General features: G+C 36.8%; 1 protein-coding gene and 1 pseudogene across 2 annotated transcripts; one reads left to right on the top strand and one right to left on the bottom strand.

Annotated features, from left to right (window-relative positions):
- Positions 1 to 885: 885 nt before the first annotated feature.
- On the top strand, positions 886 to 2,693 carry LOC137956854 (histidine-containing phosphotransfer protein 1-like). 2 transcript variants are annotated; one of them, XM_068804503.1, is made up of 7 exons: positions 886 to 1,117; positions 1,221 to 1,348; positions 1,457 to 1,587; positions 1,710 to 1,778; positions 2,060 to 2,131; positions 2,224 to 2,296; positions 2,424 to 2,693. In XM_068804503.1, the coding sequence occupies exons 2-7, from the start codon at positions 1,289 to 1,291 to the stop codon at positions 2,472 to 2,474; spliced, it is 456 nt and encodes a 151-aa protein (XP_068660604.1). In that variant the 5' UTR covers positions 886 to 1,117; positions 1,221 to 1,288; the 3' UTR covers positions 2,475 to 2,693. The 2 variants fall into 2 exon arrangements, with proteins under 2 accessions (XP_068660604.1, XP_068660605.1); XM_068804504.1 differs by having other exon boundaries at positions 886 to 1,128.
- A 154-nt stretch (positions 2,694 to 2,847) lies between these two features.
- Positions 2,848 to 13,466, bottom strand: LOC137957126 (nucleoside hydrolase 3-like; annotated as a pseudogene).
- Positions 13,467 to 19,192: the final 5,726 nt, after the last annotated feature.

The following is a 19,192-nucleotide window of genomic DNA, read 5'->3' as shown; positions in this document are numbered from 1 at the left end:
ATTCCATTTGTATCGATCATCATTCACCTCCGAGACACATGTCCAATCCTTCAAGGTTCCATCTGTCCTTTTGGCTTTTAGTTTCAGTCACGCCGTGAGTTGTATTAACGGTGGAAGAATCCTGCCCCTGCCTTGTTCATAGAACTTGCATGGAAACGAAACGCAGACGCAGGCCCAAAATCAAAAATAGTCTCTGGGAGAGGAGAGTAACTGGATGAACAAACGATTCCAGCAATGGACACGATGATAGGACACCAGGGTCCCGCCATTTTTTGTGGTTGTTAACATTAAGCAGTTGGTCAAATGAAATTATTTCTTTTTCAATTTTTCTGGGGACGATCAGGGGAATCAGCAAAGTTTGGAGGGTCCATTTGGCTGTAGAGGTGGCGTGCGCTGCATCTATTTCCTTCATCCTTCGTCCTTCGTCCTTTTTTTTTTATTTTTTATTTTTGGGTAACTGATCTTTCGTCCATTTATACTGATTCAAACCAGGAAGAATCAACCAACGGCACCGAATACAATAAAAACAGCAGCAGGCAGGCGTGCGTGAAAAGATTCGAGCAGAACAAAGTAGAAAAAAGAACAACTGTGATTTGCGAATGCGAACAGGGGAAGGATAAGAGAGGAGGGTAGGTAAGGTTTGATCTTTGTCTTTAGTTTGCGAGTGAAAAGGTACGGGAAACAGACACATTTACCCCTTCTGCGAATAGCGAGGAAGCTGGAAGACGATAAATGCGTTAAGTGGCTATTGCTGGTTGGGTAAGCATGGGAGCTAACACGTCACCATCGGTAAAACTAAAGCCAAGGCGTTGAAACGGAGTCATCCGGGATGAGATTTAAAATGAAGAAAATGATACAGAAGAGAGAAGAAGAGGGGAGAGCAATAATTTTTACGAAACGAAAAACAAAAGATGGAAAAGTTGATTGAATGCTACATGCAATCATTTATTGATGCGGGTTCCGTTTTTAACCAGTTACACGCCGATAAAAGCGGATGGATTCAGGAAGAGGTTTGAGCACAAAGCCAGAGAGAAAAGAAAGAGCAGAAGAGGGGACCTTCTCGTACGTAGAAGCCAAGCACTGAGATCTTTCTCGAAACAATAAATCCACCGTATCGGTGCGGTTTTTGTGGGTCTTCCTTCTGTCTTCTCATTTCTCTCCTCTTATTTGTGCTTCCTTCGTTTTTCACTTTTTAGTATTTTCTTTCGAATGATTTCCAGTTGCTGAAACGGGACTCCGATATCCCGAAAACCAGATTAGAAGCAGAGTAGGTGGAAGGAAAAGAGTCATGGAAGTGAGCCAGTTGCAAAGGAGATGGTTTGATCTGACAGCGTCTCTTTTCCGTGAGGTTAATCTATAATCGAGAATTTTATATGTATATTTTTTTTTTTTCATCCATCGCCGTTCTCTGTTATGCTAGAGATGATTTTGACTGGTGTTTTTTGTCTGTGAGAAGGAATTTCTGGATGAGCAGTACACTCAACTGCAGCAACTGCAAGATGAAAGCAACCCAGATTTTGTGGTCGAGGTTGTTTCTCTTTTCTTTGAAGATTCAGAGAGGCTTCTCAGCGATTTGACAACAGCCCTGTGAGAAATCTGGTTCTTTCTTCTTTTTTTTATCTAGTTACGGTTTGACGTGGGAACAATGAGCAGAAACAAAAACTAACTTATCATCTATCCTTTGGCTTTTGTCTGGCTTTCTTCCAAAGAGATCAGCCGGTTGGAGATTTCAGAAAGATAGATGCTCATGTTCATCAGTTGAAGGGCAGCAGTTCCAGGTTTTTCTCTTAACCCACCAAACGTTCTCTGCACACTTGTTCTTTTTTTTTCTTTTCTTTTAACGAAACAGAAAGAAGCACTTTTTAGACCTTACATCGATTATTCTAATGGAATCTCTTTATCAGAAATCTGAGCATTAAGTCCATGTTAGATACAGTTCCAGATATCTAAAGAAGCGGATTGCTTTGATTAGTTTGAGCTCTTGAACAGTAAAAGATAAGGGAGAAGATTAAATCTCCTGAACATGAAATTAACCAAAGTTGTTTTTCTTCGTGAGCAGCATTGGTGCGCAGAGAGTTAAAAATGTCTGCATTGCATTTCGCAACTACTGCGAGGAGAGTAACAGAGAAGGGTTAGTTTATTTCTCTCATAAATTGGAACCAAGCAATCACCGATGTAATTTTTATATAAGGGTTGTGAGTAAATATGATTCTTGTTGTGTAGATGTTGGAGATGTCTGCAACAAGTGAAACATGAGTACGCCCTGGTGAAGAACAAGCTCGAATCTTTATTTAGGGTGAGTCGATCGAACTTGGCTTTATTTCAGACCTGGACCTTTCTTTTACAATTCAACAAGGTAAAAACAATTGGAACTGAAAGTAATCTAAGAAAATTTCCTGTTCCCTTTGTTCTGGTGTCTACAGCTGGAGCAAGAGATAGTAGCAGCTGGTGGGTCAGTTCCCATGATGGAGTAGCAGCAGCTGAAGGTCTCCTGTCCTATCCATGTAATCCTACATTAGGTCTCGTTTATCACACTAATGGTGGGGGTGGTGTAAACAGTAAAAAAAGGCTGTGGATTTTGTTTACAGCAGTTCTGGGAGAGGAAATGTCCGTCTCTGTATTTGGTCCATGTACTAGATTGTTTCGTGAAGCCTCCTATTGATCTTCTGCGCAAGTGTTTCTGGGCTTGTTCATTTCATGACATCCAGACTGAGGCATCCAGTCGCCACCTTCACTGATAGGTCTCTCGTGAACGATGATGATTCTGCTTTTTCTGTTTTGGTGTTGCGAGTGAGCCTTACTGGATGCTGTTTTTGTCTCTTCCAGTTACTCGTCACCAAGATTATGTCATGGAAATCCAACTGTTGTCGATATTGAAATACGATCTTCATCGTTATCTCCTGGCATGATAAGAGCCTCCCGACTGCAAAACCAATTTAGACAAACACTAAATCTTTTTCCGTTTCCCTCAATCCACAACCTGTAGAACAGAACAAAAATAAAATAAAAAATTAGATAAAAAGAAGGAGAAGCTTCGCTTTAGTCCAAAGAAATTAGACCATTGAATTGATGTGGATTATAATCACTATCTGCCATTACTGAACTTGAAAGTCGTCTGTATGAATAGATAAAAAGGAAGTTGATCCTCAGTACCTGGGACTATCAATTCTTATACACGGCCCTCGAATTTTAAATCTTTTTTTTTCTTATTTTATCAACTGGCTTTGCTGGCCGGTTTCATATTGACTACCTGAAACATGGAATCCATTAACTATAGTCGTTCCAACAGTACTGGATGGTGTCATTAACAATTCAGTGAGACTTTTGAGGTTTCATGAATGCTGGATCTTCCTTTGTATAAGACTCGATTTCATGTTAATATCAAAATCAACCCTTCTGCTTCGGCTTTTGGAGCTATACTTAATATGATTTGAAAGCGAGAGAGAAGTTGCTAATTTGTGAACATCAAATTTCAATATATTTTATCAAAGAAGAAGGTGATGAGTAGTGCAAGACTTACAGAGAAAGACCAAGAAGCAGTGACTGCCTTCATGTCTTAGTCAAGGCCGACAAAATAAGGAACAAAAAGCAAGTCACTAGACATGGCTTAATTAGGTCTGACTTTTGCCTGTTAAAACATCATTTCCCCTTCAACATTGGATGTCACTAAGTTATTTTCCCATGCACACCATATAAAATGGAAAAAGGGAATATGCACCTAAGTCCATATAAGTTAAATACACCTATTTCTTAATTTAACCATAAATTTTGAATTAAATGACTTAAAACTTGACTTATTCTAATTTTTTAATTTTATTATCCCATGCATTCATGATTTATATTAATTTAAGTTTTTTTTATCAAATCTATTTATAAAATAGACAATGATTTTTTTTGTGAATATAATGAATTAAAAAGTATTATACTAGATTGTAAGCGTAAAATATTAGGACCCCAATCGACGGTCCAGATCATCAAAATTGATCAACAATCAAGAGTAAAGAAATCCAATCATCATTTGACCTAACGATAAAGTCAAAGTTCTCGGCTATCATAGCATAGAGATTTTGTTAAACAGTCCACTAGTTGTCAAAATTATAGATTCGGTCAAAATTTGGATCTATTTCTAAGATCAAAGCCCAATCGACGATCACAATAAAGTCAATTGCATGGCCATGATCATGATCAAATCAAATGAGGAGGCCACCTAAGTACCACATAAGCAAAGGAGTTTTCACATGGGTGATATGTAGCATCACAATAAGGCTCCACACAAGCAAAGGAGGTGCCACATAGATGACATGTGATGTCATAGGAAATCTCCACTTAAGGCGGATAGATGGCAATTCAAAATAGATGAACTCTCATGCTCTCATGAGAAGAAGAATGAGATTTATCACATGATCTTTTTGCCTATGCATGTGGAGTTAGTCAAGAGGAGAGGAAAAAGATTAAGGAGAGAAAAAAGTAGAGTGGTTGAACTACCTGCACCACACTATAAATAGGAACCCCCTATGGTACTTTGGGGGAGGATTTTTGGGATAAGAAAATTGTGTGAGAAAGGGAAATTTCTCGAGGATTTCTCCAAGTTTCATTGTGTTGAAATTTTGTTCATGAAAGAAGGAAAACTCTAATTATGCTTCCGACACCTCAAATCTCATATTGGCCTAAACCAAGTTGGATTCTTTCAGTGAAGATAACAACAAGTAATCATCTTTGCCGCTACCCTATTACTATCCTTGGAACCATTACATGCAATATGGGATTAAACCTTCTCGTCACGAACCAAGTGGAGGCTATCTAAAAAATTGAGACTAGTCAACCAAGAGAGTTCTGGTAAATTCATTACATTAAGGAAAACTCCAATCAAGTTTGTACATGGAGATCAAATCAAAGAACTCTTTAGAGATCAAACCTCACATCACTTAAAGTATCGTAACTTTCTTTTGTTGTTGTAATTATGGTTGCACTGCTTTGATTCTTTTGTATGTCGACATTTTTGGCATACTCGATGGGGACCTTTCATCTCCTTCTCCACTTTTGGATTTTTAATTCAATGGCATCCTTCAGCAATAGTAACAGAAAGAGAGTAACCGCCACCGACTCAACCCCTACTCACCCAAGCATGAGGCCCTTTGATATTATTATCACCTACCCAGGTGTGTTCAAGTCAGTCATTATGCATTTGAGTGTTTCTTTCTCCCAAAAGTAGGTACCAACTAGTCTGTGTCGGTCCAGTCACTCGTGCGACAATAAAAAATATCTCAACCAACCAATCTTCTTATCTTCTCTCAAAGTCGATGGAGTTATTCGAGTGTACTAGTGATGTCACCAATGCATAGCCCTCTCTCTATCCTATCAAAGGTGCAATTCTGTTCCTTAAGCACAACTCTAGTGTCTATAATAATCAAGCAATTTGAAAAATACTACAATGCTACTTCTCCAGTCAGTGGATCAAATCATTCATCCCCCCTCAAAGATTGTTTCACCCATTCTGTCACCTATAGTCACGGGCATTGCAAGGATGACTCAAGCAAAAACACTTGAGAGGAAAATCACTAAACTTCACAAAGTGATGAAGGAACGAGACAAACTAATCTGATCCAGAAATGTCCAAATTTATCAACTCATGAGCAAGTTGAATTCCTTGCAAATAATAAGGGAGAACCCCCTCATGTGGTAGATAACACCAGGCATCTACGAGAACTTCAACTAATCCATTTCCTAACTAGCATGAGACATTTGGAGGATTCCAACTAGCTAAAGGCGGCACCATTACCATGGAAGCTCTCAATGAAATCATCACCAATGTCCTCAGAAATTTTCCTCTTGTTAGGACATGTATCTCAAGTTTATATAAGGTCCTATAATCGATGTATCCAGGCACTTAGTATGTCACTCGAGTATCATCTGCCAAAGTTCTAGCAGCTTAATGGTGATGGAAATCCAAAACAACACATCACCCACTCATTGAAACTCATAATAATGTCGACACCGATGGATATATCCTCATGAAGCAATCCAAAAGCTCCTTGAAAGGAAATGCATTTTGTTGAAGAGAAACTATGAAAGCCTCTTACATGACTCTTATAGTAAGCAGTCTCATAGGAGAGTCTTAGTTTAAAGGTGTTTTATTTATGTTAGTCTTCTATTTATGTTGAGTTATTTAATTATGTTAGGACTTATCTTTAAGTATTAGAGTTTGGGTGTAATTGGGACAAGGGTAGCTTAATTGTAATTGGACTCTATTACTTTCCTCTATTATAAATAAGGGTTCATGTATTATGATTACAACAAGTCAATGAAGTTTTTCTCTTTTCCATAAATTCAACACATTTGATAGATTCATTGAACTTTGACAAGAATCAATTGATATCTGGGAGCAACTGAAGCATGAATTAATTCTCGAGCTAGTTTTACCGTACTCTTTGCATTATAACATTGACGGAGCTTACTACCATGAAGCAATGGAAAGAAGAAAAAGTGATTGATTTACATCAATCACTAGAGAAACTAATTCTCAATTTTAAAAAAAGTGTCAACTGGTCGACTAAGACTGAAATTGATATGTGCATCAGAGATGCACTGGGGCTAACTTTACTTCTTCTAAAGTTAGAAGCTCAAAGATTTTTAAGAGTTGGCTACAAGGCACATAACATGGAAATCCTTATCAAGTAAAAGGGTGAGGGAAAAGCTTCCGTTGATGACCTAGAATGAAGGGTAAAGTCATAACAAAAAACTAAACCCCCCTCAAAGGATCCATTTAACGAATCCCACACAACTAATGTCGTTGTACCTACCATAATTGCGGTAGATCCAAGAACGATGGCAACCAAAAGAAGACAACAAAGATAGAGGTTAAAAGACCTACAGTGAAGGAAAGATAAGCAAAATTTTATCCTTTTCTTAACTCCAATGTGTATGTGATGTTAGAGAAGAAAAGTGGTTGGTACAATTGCTAGAGCCAAAGAGGATAAAAGATGTTGGGAAGACCAATTATTTGAATTGTTGTAAATTTCATCAGATAATTGGTCTTTCCAATTTTGTCTTGAAAGACAAGATTCTAGAATTGGAAATGCAAGGGCGCATCATTATTGGTATTGAAGTAGAGCTATTGTTTCAAACTAAGTGTTCGCAAAAGCATAAAAAAGAAGTTATAAAAAAGCAAAGCAGACCGAAGCTGATAAGAAGGTTGACATGTTGTGTTGGTGTTGTTTCTGACAATTAATAAAAGGTCGAAATGCTAAAAAATGTTGGGTTTTTAGGATGCTAATGAATTTTAAAATATCATTTGTTTACTACAGTTCTCGTGGTGTCAATCTCTACTTTCAGAATGCTAGTTTAGGGAGTTATAGATAAATAAAAGTAGATTTACTTTTTTGGATCTGCTAGAGTTTGGGGAAGATTGTCTTTCGAAAGTCAATTGGAGTACTTGTTTAGTTAGAGAATTTTGCCTCCTATGGCTGAAAATAGTTAATTCTTAGATTAGTTATATGTATTGCGTATTTTGCCTTTTGTGTTAGCCTTGCTTTGGGAGACCGGTTGCAGAGACCTAAACATAGACATACCTTGATAAATTTATGAACAACACTGATGTTTATGTTGTCTGTGGATTTTCTCCCACTAATTTCATGTCTGATCAACATTTCCATTCCTTATGCATTTCCATATGAAATTATGATGGATAATTATGTTCCTAATTCATTTTGGGTTATAATATTGGAGACAGGTTTTCCTCCGATAAGGCTACAGCACTGGCATTTGATGTATTTAGAGAACTAGTTAAGGTATATGTTGTTGTGTTTCACCTACTACAATTGGGTACCTATCATCTTCACCAGAATTCATTTTACCTTTTTCATGAAGGGTAGTGAATTCCAACTTAAGCAAACAAGAAAGATATAAGAGAGAAAGAGATAGTTACATAGTTAAGGTATATATTGTTGTCTTTCTTTTGTCGTGAAGGAACTCAATGCTAGGACATTGCCCATTGTCTTGGTAGCCTTTTCTTGTGCACCCAAAGCTTGCTTATGCAAAGTTCTTCAGTTACAGTCTTGGATATTCCAGCATGCTGCTTAAGTTATTGTTGTGCTCCATTATGTGTGTGTAACTTTTTGCTCTTAATCCAGATAATTGAAGGACAATGTGAAGCACCAGTTGATCTGGTGAGCTTTGATAAGTAAATTTGTACTTCTTATTTTGTTCATCCGACTTCCGATGAATGCCAGCTAATCAAAGAATGCATTTGTAACCATACACACGATTCAAGTCATTTGGACTTAATTAGCGATGCAGGCTCAAGTTTTATTCCTCATCCCATTGTCTTCCAAATACCTCAACTTTCAGGATTATGTTCTTGGATGGTCAAAACCATTTCTTCTGGTTTGAATGTTCTCCTATTGAACAAGTTTGCTGCCTAGAGCATTGAGTACTGGTAGATACTTTACTCTTCATTAGTGAGTTGTTCATACCGTTAGTGAAAACTTTGTACTTATCAAGTCCTTTAACTTATTTCCTTTATTGTTCTTTTCAACTGCAGAATGTAGATTTTTCTCCTTCCATGCTCCGAAAATGATGAGCTTGCTTCCAAGGAAATTATTTGTAAGTTTGCTCAATATTTGCAAGATCTCGATGTTGATGTGAAATTACTTGGCTGGCATACCTCCCTTTATATAGGTCTGTTCTAAATAATCTCTTATTTTCTTCTGATTTAATGTGACAATATATTGTTAGTTTCAAAATCTGGAATATCTTGAAATAGGAGAATCAATGGATAAATAAGTAAATAAGTGAAGCTAACTGAGTTCACTAAGAAGATTTGAGTTTTCATGCTCAGCACTGAAGCCATCCAGGAAGTTGTTATCTGGTTCAGTAAGATTGATTAGACTAAACTTTTTAAAAGAATTTTTCCTAGTTACAAACCATCCACAATATGCAAATTATCCATCGGATTTGAACTGGAGAGCAGAATATGGCAAAGGAGATTTATGTATAACATATTACATGACAAAACTGTTTTTCAATTGTATCTCACTAGCAATTGTGGTTATTCAGCTAATTACTATGCAATAAGTTTTTTATGACCTTGAAAATTTTTTAAATATTATAGGCATGGCTTCTTATGTAAAAATGATACTCAGGAGCTATTTCTTCATTGGATTGATGTTAACATTCCAACGAGGACATGAATGAGCAGATGTTATGTGAAATGGTGAACATAGTTCCTTTTTTTCAGACAAAAAAAGAGTAGTTAAAAGAAAAATTTTACCTGCAAAGGTCTGGATGTGACCTGACTTCAGTCTGATTAGGTGTGCTCCACCTTCTTTTCTGCTCGTTGAAGCTGCTGATTACAGCGGTCTGTCTTTAGTCACTTAATAAACTTGAGAATTGATCATAATATGCTTGGGGATCCACTCTATCTAATATCTTGATTAACTCTCCATTTTCTTTGTCAACTAAAATCTGCCCATCTCTAGATATATCACCAGTTTCCAAGACACTGACTCGCTCTGCTCGTGTTGTTGAATTCAACTGAGAGCTATGAGCCAATATTACCGCTCCAAGGACTTCTCCCAAGAAGATGTCTCGCAATTGATAAATGATAACAATGACACACACAAGAGAGAACTTCCCTCATCCAAAGCAGACAAGAAAATGGGCGAAGCCATGCAGTCATAGATTCATGCTCACCATATGATGATACTCTTGATGCTTTTGCTGTAAATGGTTCATCCTGGAGAGCAACCGCCGAGCTAACACTGCTTCTGGAGTTCTGCTTTTCATTTGTAGCCTTTGTATAATCTTAGTGAAAGAACAGACTTTGAATTGGGCATTTAGAGAAATGAACATGATGTCCAGTTTTGAGCCTAGAACTGCCTTGGCTGCCAAAGGATCAAGAAACATGTTGAACGCAGCATATTTATTTGCAGGAATAGTGAAAATATTTCCCTTCTCTTTGCTGCCTCCCTTAATGTTACCCCCAACTATAAATACCTTCTGTGACAAATATGAAAAGCCAAATATTATGTGATGTTAGTTTATAAAGATAGTTTAATGTCAAGGAGCAAAGACAGTCACAAAGTCAAGCATTAACCTGAATCCTTGAGCTTGTGTGTCTGTGAGACCTTATAATTTGAGCCAGGTTGGATAAGGGTCCATCGGTCAGTATAGTAATCTTCTCTTCTGGCCTGAGTGATTTCAATAGTGTCCCAAACTTCTAAAGCTAATTGTTGTCTAAGTTGAGGATGCTCTGTATCTCTTGGAGCTCCATGTATGATGGAGTCCTCAGCTGTATACCTACATTTGATGACCATGTAAGATCCCTTATTATCTGAACTAGGTAGCAAGATGCCCAACAATGTATTGAAAAGGCAAGAATAATTCAACCTTCTAGGGCTTCTTGGCAAACTACGAGAAAATCCATAAAGTGTATCAGTCTAGAAATCCCCCATTGCCATGTGGGATAGCCTTGATGTATTTGCAGTCTCTAGTAGCAGGGAAAGATAGGTTTAGCTGCTCCAGTGCAAAAAAACTTCCTAAACCAACTGGTAAGTCATCTCGACCCATCATGTGAAGCATGTCATAGATGATGTCAATTGTTGTAGGATTTGCCCACCCATTTCCACTTACCAGAATACCCTAGGGAGACTTTTATTGAAAAAAAGTAAAAGGAAATTAACATCATCGCTCTATCAAAGAAACCCAATAAAGTCACAGATTTTGTAGCAACTAGCCCTTTTTCTTCCTTTTTTTGGAATTTAGGAATGCAAAAGAAGCTTACCTTAAGGTCAATTATTTCAGTGGGCACTTTAAGAAGGCAGATGAGGGCTAGGAAATCTCCAGCACTCATATCCATATCAAATATGACAGGTTTCCCTGATTTTCTCTTTTCAATGGTGGGTGTGTACAGAACTTCTTTATAGTAAGGAAATTGTGTAGTAAAATTAAATCGGCCACTTTGCTGAGGAAGATTTATAACCTGTTTCTCACAAAAACAGGACTGTAAAAAAGAACAACTATTCAAAGGTGTTATATGCAATCTCAGTGAACAGCAACGATCTCTCACTGATCCATAAGTAAAATAACTAGGAGCAAGAACAAGCAACTTTTACTTTCAAAAAGCTTTTCAAAAACAACCTTGTCAAGTGGATTTCATTTATCTTGGTTTGGTTTTGCATTGTGAGCAATAAGTACACGAACTGCTTCCGGACTGGCTATTTCCTTTGTGAACCATCCTATTTATGCAACATTCATGGCAAAGCACACCATTACAAGCTACTTGGGTATTAAATAGAGCAAAAAGTAGAATTCATTTGCCAAGCCTAACATCCGAGCAAAAGAAAAAAGAAATCTATCTCACATTTTCCTTTTCCATTCTTCACAATGCAAAAAGGGTCTTGTAGTCCTGTCTGGACATGATCACTATGCACTTCATTTTTCTGCAAATTGAACCTGGGAACCACTCGGCCATCGAAAAATGGGTTTGAACCATCAGCTATGCCATAAGGCTTATTCAAAGTAATGACTGTTATATTAAGGTATGCCATCTCAGCAAATTCATTGTCCCCATTTTTTGTCTTCTTTCTTGTGCATAATTGATGCAGCTACCCCCGCCATGAATGAATCCCACATGAAATGGTTCTGTACATGTTAGTGTTTTATCCATTTATTCTAGAGCAAACTATTAAAATTTGAAAAGTTTGGCAAAATACAGTTAGTGAGATATGAAGTTACCTTATAAAACTTATCGTCAATCGAAATGTCATGGTAAAATTTCAAGGATTGGAAGCAGTATTGTGCCTCATAAGTGTACTGATTCAGCTCAAATGCTGTAAAGAATTCCTCTGTTACAGGGATGGTGTTTGTTCCATCAAGTGGGATGAGTGTAACAGGTATACCAGAATGAATTACCTATACAAAACAAATGCCAAAATTTTGAAAAGTTTTCTCAAACATTTGGGACTTTTCAGTGGCCACCATCCCTGGTTATGATGCCAAATTATATGATTCACCTGATAAGCAGCGAAAGAATCCGCAAATATATTGAACTCGGCATATGGATTACTAGTGTAGCCTGTGAACAAGTTACCAGGATCACCACATTGTTGAGGTTTGCAAGAGAAACTGGCATCCTTAGGACAACAACCTGTGGGTTTCTTTGACCTTACACCACCACACATGACATAAATGTGCTCAATGTTTTTCTTTAGGTGAGGATTGCTCATAAGAAAAATAGAAAGATTTGTATGTGCTCCCATAAGAAATACATTAACAGGAGCTGCAGATATTGCATTTACTTGTGGTGCTGTAGGTTGCTGATAAGGAGAGTATTTCCTATTATTGCCCTGTGTTGAACATCAAATCAACTAGTTAGCCCTTTCCCCGTTTTCTTGAACATATTCTCATTGAATAAGTGTAAGCTGCACTAGGAAGGCTCAAGGAAGTTTATAAGATAAATTTAACTCATCTACAGTTCTATCTAATCTGTCGTGGCTTAGTTTTGAAATGAAGAACATGACACCTGTGGAAGAAAAGCTCTCCGAATGCCAAAATTACTATATGTATATAATCGTCCTCCAAATCCCACAGGATTTGCTTGTCTGTACCGGCAGCCACCTGCAGTCAAAATACCCTGCCAAGTATTGCAATTTTATCAACAACTGAGAAGAAGAGGTGGGTGGAGTGAAAAAGATACAAATTACTGAAAATAGATGAATTAATGAAGAATCCTTGTGATATGCTCAACATTGTTTACAAATGATAACACTCATTCCAAAATGACAGGATTCAATGTGCAACTTAGGTTGAGTTAAACATCACAGAGATGAAGCATGAATAGAGCTTTTTTCAAGTTGAATTCAAGTAGAGACATTGATTAGAGTTATACCTGTTCCATTAGAGGAAGGTATCCACCAACATCAGGCAGTATAGTGTCATCTGGTAGTATTCCACCCTTGCCACCTACTCCAACTGGAATGTCATCACGACCCATCATGTAAAGAATATCATATATATGATTCACAGCGTGACTAGCATTAGTCCATGCACTTGCATTGACTGTAACAAAGAAAGAAACGAAGAGAATTGTAGAAAACCAATAAGTTCCGACTGAAAGAAAACCAAAGAAAGAGACGAAGAGAATTGTAGAACAAGAACAAACCGTTACATCTAACTCTGATTTGTTAAGCTTCAGAAGATAAAATAGAGCAAAAGAAATCATCCGTATCCATATCTGTATCTAAAAGAATCCTCCATCTACACTTGGAGGAAGCACTGCTGCAAATCTTGCCAGAAGCAATAGCCAAAGAGACGCCCGGAGCAACATTAGCCAATATGTATTAAGAACACGCTCACTCTCCAGTCCACAGCCCCGAGTGGAGATCATCTAATATGCACCTCCCTCACTTTCAGTTGTTCCGTCAGGGTGCACACCTGGTAAGATATGCGGAAGCAGCAGTTACTCGCATCCAAGCCCCAACTCTGGCAGAAAAAAGGAAATGAGAGCTACTCTCTGATAGATACGAAGTAGAACATAGAAAAGAAGTTCCTGGACCGGAAACAAACTGGAAAGAGTATTTCTCCAATCAATGAACAGTGAGTAAAGAGGGAGTTCAATCAAATGAAACAGTGCAGGTGTAGAGTGCCAGTATCGCGTCTTAACGCTTAACTCTATGGTTTCAAAGTTATTCTACCATGGAGGATGAGATAGAAGCTGTGAACCTCTCAGAGAGCGTCGTGGTCGATAAAAGCGAGTCGGGCACGTAGAAATGAGAGAGACAGAATCGAGGAAAATGGAAAAGAAAAGAGACGAAAGATTCTTCAAAGAAAACGTAATTGAATTTGGGAATGCGATTGCGTAACGAGATCTCTTCATCAAAAGCTGAAACGTAATGAGCTTGGAATACGGCGTTAACACGTTGGAAATTGTTCTGAAAAAAAAAAACACGAAGGAGACCATTTCTCTTCTGACTGCACTCCAATGTGATGGAAAGGGATTACTTCTATTTAAATTTTAAATGTTTTTTAACATTTCAGTTTAGGGGTGGCTTCGAATCGAGCTGGGTCACGAACGGCTCGAGTTCGGCTCGGTTCGATTTGTTATCTATCGAACTCGACCGAAACCAGGTTTGGTTCGTCGGCTCGAGGTGAGTTGAGATCGGTATCAGGTCGGGATCGGGGGAGCAAGAGCGAGAGCGAGAGCGAGAGCGAGAGCGAGGGGGGGGGAATTTTTTCCTCCCCTAGTTGCCGTCGAGCCCCTCCCGTCGACTGTTGTTGTCGCCTCTACCGCCGTCAACAGTTGCTCGCCAGCCACCTCTGTGGCTGTCCGTTCGATTTCTTCCTCTCCTCGTCGACGCCTCTGTTTCAGTCGTCACCGTTGTCGCAGCCGTCATCCCCGACGACAGGTCCTCCCCGACGTCGTAACCCCCTTCCCTCCGCGTCGTCTCGACGGAAAACCTGAACCAGTAAGTTCAGGGGAGAAATTAGGGGAGAAATAATCTCCCCCCTCCCCCGCGCGAAGATGATTTCGCATGTGCGATTTCGGATGTACGAGATCATAAAGTAAAAAAAACAAAAAATCCTTAAACTCTCCTTCCTCATAGCTCTTGAAAAAATTAAAAATATATTTTATAGAAATAAGTTTTTATGATGTCTCATATTTTTTTTAAAATATTTTTCTAATTTAAAATTTTTATTAAAAATCATATAATTTTCTAAGTAAGATTTTCCTACCAAGATGGGGTAGAAAACTGTATAGAAAATTTTTGAATAAGTATATAACAGTTGATGTTGTAATACTTTTAGTATGAAGCAATTTTCATTGCAATTTTGTATTTGACATTTTATTTGATTAAAAATTTATCGATAAGTATAATAATATATTAGATTGATTATTAATTTTTATTTATATCCCTAGAAGAGGCGATAAAAGGTCCATTTAACTTTTCTAAGAAAATTTTAAAATATTTCTTGTAATTTTCTAATAAGTCACTAATAGTAATAGGATTTTATTTAAAGGTTTTTTTGGGAATATGTATCATAGGAAAATATTTCTAGTTTTTATTAGAATATAAATTTTTATCTAGGGGCACTAAGAGGCCATAGTAAATTTATGGCCAGATTCAAAAATTACAAAACAAGCTAGACAACAATTGGAGTAAAAAAATTAATATTTGTGCATTTTAATCCATTATTGAAATTCAATCCTGAACCCCCTATCATTATTTTTTTTAAATGTATGCATAATTTTATATATAATTTATTCGAAGCCACCCCTACGTGCGAGATCATAAACAAGGAAAAAAAACTTTATCCCTTCCTCATGGCTCTTGAAGAAATTGAAAAGATATTTTAGTAGAAATACGTTTCTAGAGACTATTAGTGGTTTTTTCAATAAATGTTGAAAAGACATTTTTAGTAGAAATATAGGGACAATTAGTGCCTCATGTTTTTTGAAAATATTTTTCTAATTATAAATTCTTGTTAAAAAATCATATAATTTTCTAAGTAAGATTTTCTTGCCAAGATGGGCTAGAAAACCGTATAGAAAAATTTTGAATAAGTATTTGATAGTTGATGATATAATCATTTTAGCATGAGGCAATTTTCATAGTAATTTTGTGTTTGACATTTTATTTGATTAAAAATTTATCGATAAGTATAATAATATATTAGATTAATTATTAATTATTATTTATTTCCATAGAAAAGGTAATAAGAGGTCCATTTAACTTTCCTAAGAAAAATTTAAAATATTTCTTGTAATTTTCTAGTAAGTCTCTAATAATAATAGAATTTTATTTAAAGGATTTATAGTTTTTATTGGGTGATTGTAAATTGATAGTGATATTTCATTTAATTTTGTTATGTTTGATTATTATATAGAACTTATTCATAATGTTATGCATTGTATGAAATATTTTTAGACTATTTTATGGAGTATATAAATAATTTCATGGAGTGTTTATGGAATATATAGACAATTTTATGAAATATTAAATAGAAATCATGTCAAATTTTATATAAGTATTATATATATAAATTATATTCAATTTTAAGTAAAAATCATCCCAATCATATATATGTATTAAATATATAAGTTATGTCTAATTTATATAAAAGTTATACCCAATTTTATGTAAAATAAATACATAATTTTATATAAAATTTATTTTATATATATTTTTTGAAAACTTTAAAATATATATCGGGCTCGAAGCTCGGCTCGAACTAGGTTAAAAATTTTAGGTACGAGTTCAATAACAATTTTAAGTTAGACATAGGTTCGGATAAAAGCTATGCTCAAACAGGTTCGGGGTTATCTAATGTCACCACGTAATATATTTCACGACTCCACTGATGTTTTTTGTTTTTCTGGCGGGAGCGTTGACGGAATCTCCTTCGGATAAGAACGATTCCCGCCAATCCCCTCCCACGAAGGCTTCTTTTTTGTAACCCATCAGAAATCGACGTCTGTCATCATTCAAGAAGAATCTCTGAAAACGGAGGGATCCACAGGAACTTGACGGCTGCGCCACCTGAATGGGTCATGAATTCACCTCGTGTGGCCAACACCCATTGCAGAGATTTTGAAACCTCTTCAAATCAATTATACCAGCTTGGAGCATTCGTCTGCCGCGCTGAATGCTCCACAGTTAAATCGAGCACAGCCACTGTGATGTCTAACTGTGCCCAGATATTAAAAAAAAAAAAAAAGCAATCATTGCTCCTGTCAAGGCATGCAGAAGACGGGATCGGCAAAGAACCTTCCATGGAATCATTCGCGTTAGATTTGATGAATCCCTTTTTATCTTTTTTATTTTTCTATAAGGACACTTTCACATCGAATCCAATTTCTTATCGACATGAACTGTGCTCAAAATTAGGACTTACTCCGAGCCTGTCCGTTACTCCGGTTTCGCGATCCAAACCCCACAACTATAATTGGCAATCGCCAGCAATCTTTGGCTACCGACAACAAGAAGGATGTACGCAACTTGGCTAGCGATCATTCAGAAAAAGCTTTGACGAACAATGGATATCCTTTCATTTTGGTGACTCTTATCAGCAGTTACAGGGTTGCCAGATCAAATTGTAGAACCCGTCTGTGACTGCCCATTAAACAAAAGTGAGTGAAAAGGGAGGTTATCTCAAAGAAACACAATGGCAACACAGGTGATGAATAGAATTAACAGTTTGGGGTTATTCCATCAGGTAGGTTGCCAGCGCATATTTCAAATACCACCCTAGAAGAAAACTAGGGGAGTGCTAAACAGTTATTTACTTACTTCAGATAAGATGCCATGCAGGGTATCATCCACTTCATAGAGAAGCAAGCAGTCAAGGAGTACCTCCATTAGAGGAGGTTTGTTGTATGCTTTTCTTTTTCATATTCCAAAATTTCACTATTGGAATAAGACAGAATGGTCATCAAAGCTTTCTCCATGCATCATCAGTCTACATGGAATTGCACCTTCCTAAGCCGTGTGCAAGGATCTCAAATCAGTACTAGTTAATGATTGGCTTTGCACCCAAGAATTCACACCAACGTATACCAACACTGGGCACTACTGTTTAGACATGGGCACTACATCAAACTAAACTAACATTTTTGTATCAGTTTCAAGTTTGGTTACAATTAGGACGATATTCAATATTCATCATACAGTAAGCATTTTATTATTGTCTGGCCTTGCCCCTGTAATATTACCAGAACTGATTAAATGCAGAAAAATTTAAACACTTCTGTAAGCTGCATGAACAAGTGATTGGCAATGTTTTTCATCAACACAATCAAGTGATAGTCAGGAGATATAATCACCTTGTGCAAACTTTACGATGAGATTTGATACAATACATCTTTTATGAAATGGGGAGAGGGAGAGTATCAGAAAGTGTAGCTAGACCAGCTATTTTAGTAGCTGCATCCAAAAATGGGAGTATCAGAAGGTGTAACTGTTACTGAAGCCTGGATGATCTCCGTCTTTCAATAAATTTTAGAAAACATGAGTCACTTTCCTACATCTTCTTCAGCAAGTGAAGAACACTGACTTCCACCATGCACAACACTCAAGAAGCAGCAGTCATTAATCAGCATGATTATTACTTCAGCAAAAGGTAACATTTTAACCATAAAATGCCAAATGCTAACTGACAACCAACACAAACTATTATGCACTTAATTGAGCTCAAAAGAGCAACAGGAACACTCGATTAGAAAGCTAAAAACGAGTACAAGCTGAAATGGTGAATTAAGAAAACATACTTAACAGAGCTAATGTGAGAATTAGTGAAAATCACTTTAGGCTAAAGTAAAGATGCTTTTGTCATTATTTTAAAAAAAGCTCTCAACTCTTTTTCAGCAGTGGTAAGATGAATATTAAGTTCACCATAACTTTTTGTATCAAGCACTATCTACTATTTCATCTTCCAACACTTCCTTAATCAGCATCATAATGCCATAAAAGAAGAGAGCAACTACCCAAAAGTGAAAAATTTGAAGTTACCACACTAACCAAATTCCTCGTAACAGTTTCAAATATATGAAAAGAAACTACCTTTGATTGGCTACTGCTCACCAGTCCCAATTGACAGAAGTCCCCTAGTCACAGACCTACACTAACATTTTTGCAACAGTACTCTTACATCCCAACTATTTTTTCTTCTTTGAGTTGTACATCCATTTTTACATGACGAGGATAAAATAGAACCAGCATAAAAAAGAGAATATTTCAAAAATTGTTATAAAAACTCTTCAGAAAGAAGTTCAGCTACCTCTGGAGTGAATGATCACTTGTAACCCCAGATATGTGCTATCTATTGACTAAGATTAATCTCAAAAGCAGTAAGATATTTACAGAGCTTCAGAACTACCACAGCTTCCATGAGCTGGAAAAGAGATCCACTTTATTCAAGCAAACTAAAATTTGTGAAAGGAGTCATGTTCAAATACAGCTTTGTTATGTCTCTACCTATTTTAAAATTGGAGCTTTACAAATATCTATTATAGCATGAGTGGCTTATGGGTTGGATATTGTTCCTCAGTAACAGGTACTAAAAATAGGTATAGAACTGAAATTACTCACAACAATGTCTGTAAATTTGCACAACAGGGAGTTCACAAAAATTGCCCATAGAAGCTTTCAAGTGCTAGTTCAGAGAGATAATAAACCTTTTCCAACAGACTGTAACATTG

Source organism: Aristolochia californica, unplaced genomic scaffold (genome assembly GCF_029961685.1).
Source record: "Aristolochia californica isolate CCGP_79_NKW_82.1479 unplaced genomic scaffold, dmAriCali1.0.hap1 SCAF_2, whole genome shotgun sequence".
Classification (NCBI taxonomy): domain Eukaryota; kingdom Viridiplantae; phylum Streptophyta; class Magnoliopsida; order Piperales; family Aristolochiaceae; genus Aristolochia; species Aristolochia californica.
The sequence above is the reverse complement of the archived record's forward strand: the minus strand, read 5'-3'. Positions and strand labels throughout refer to the sequence as shown.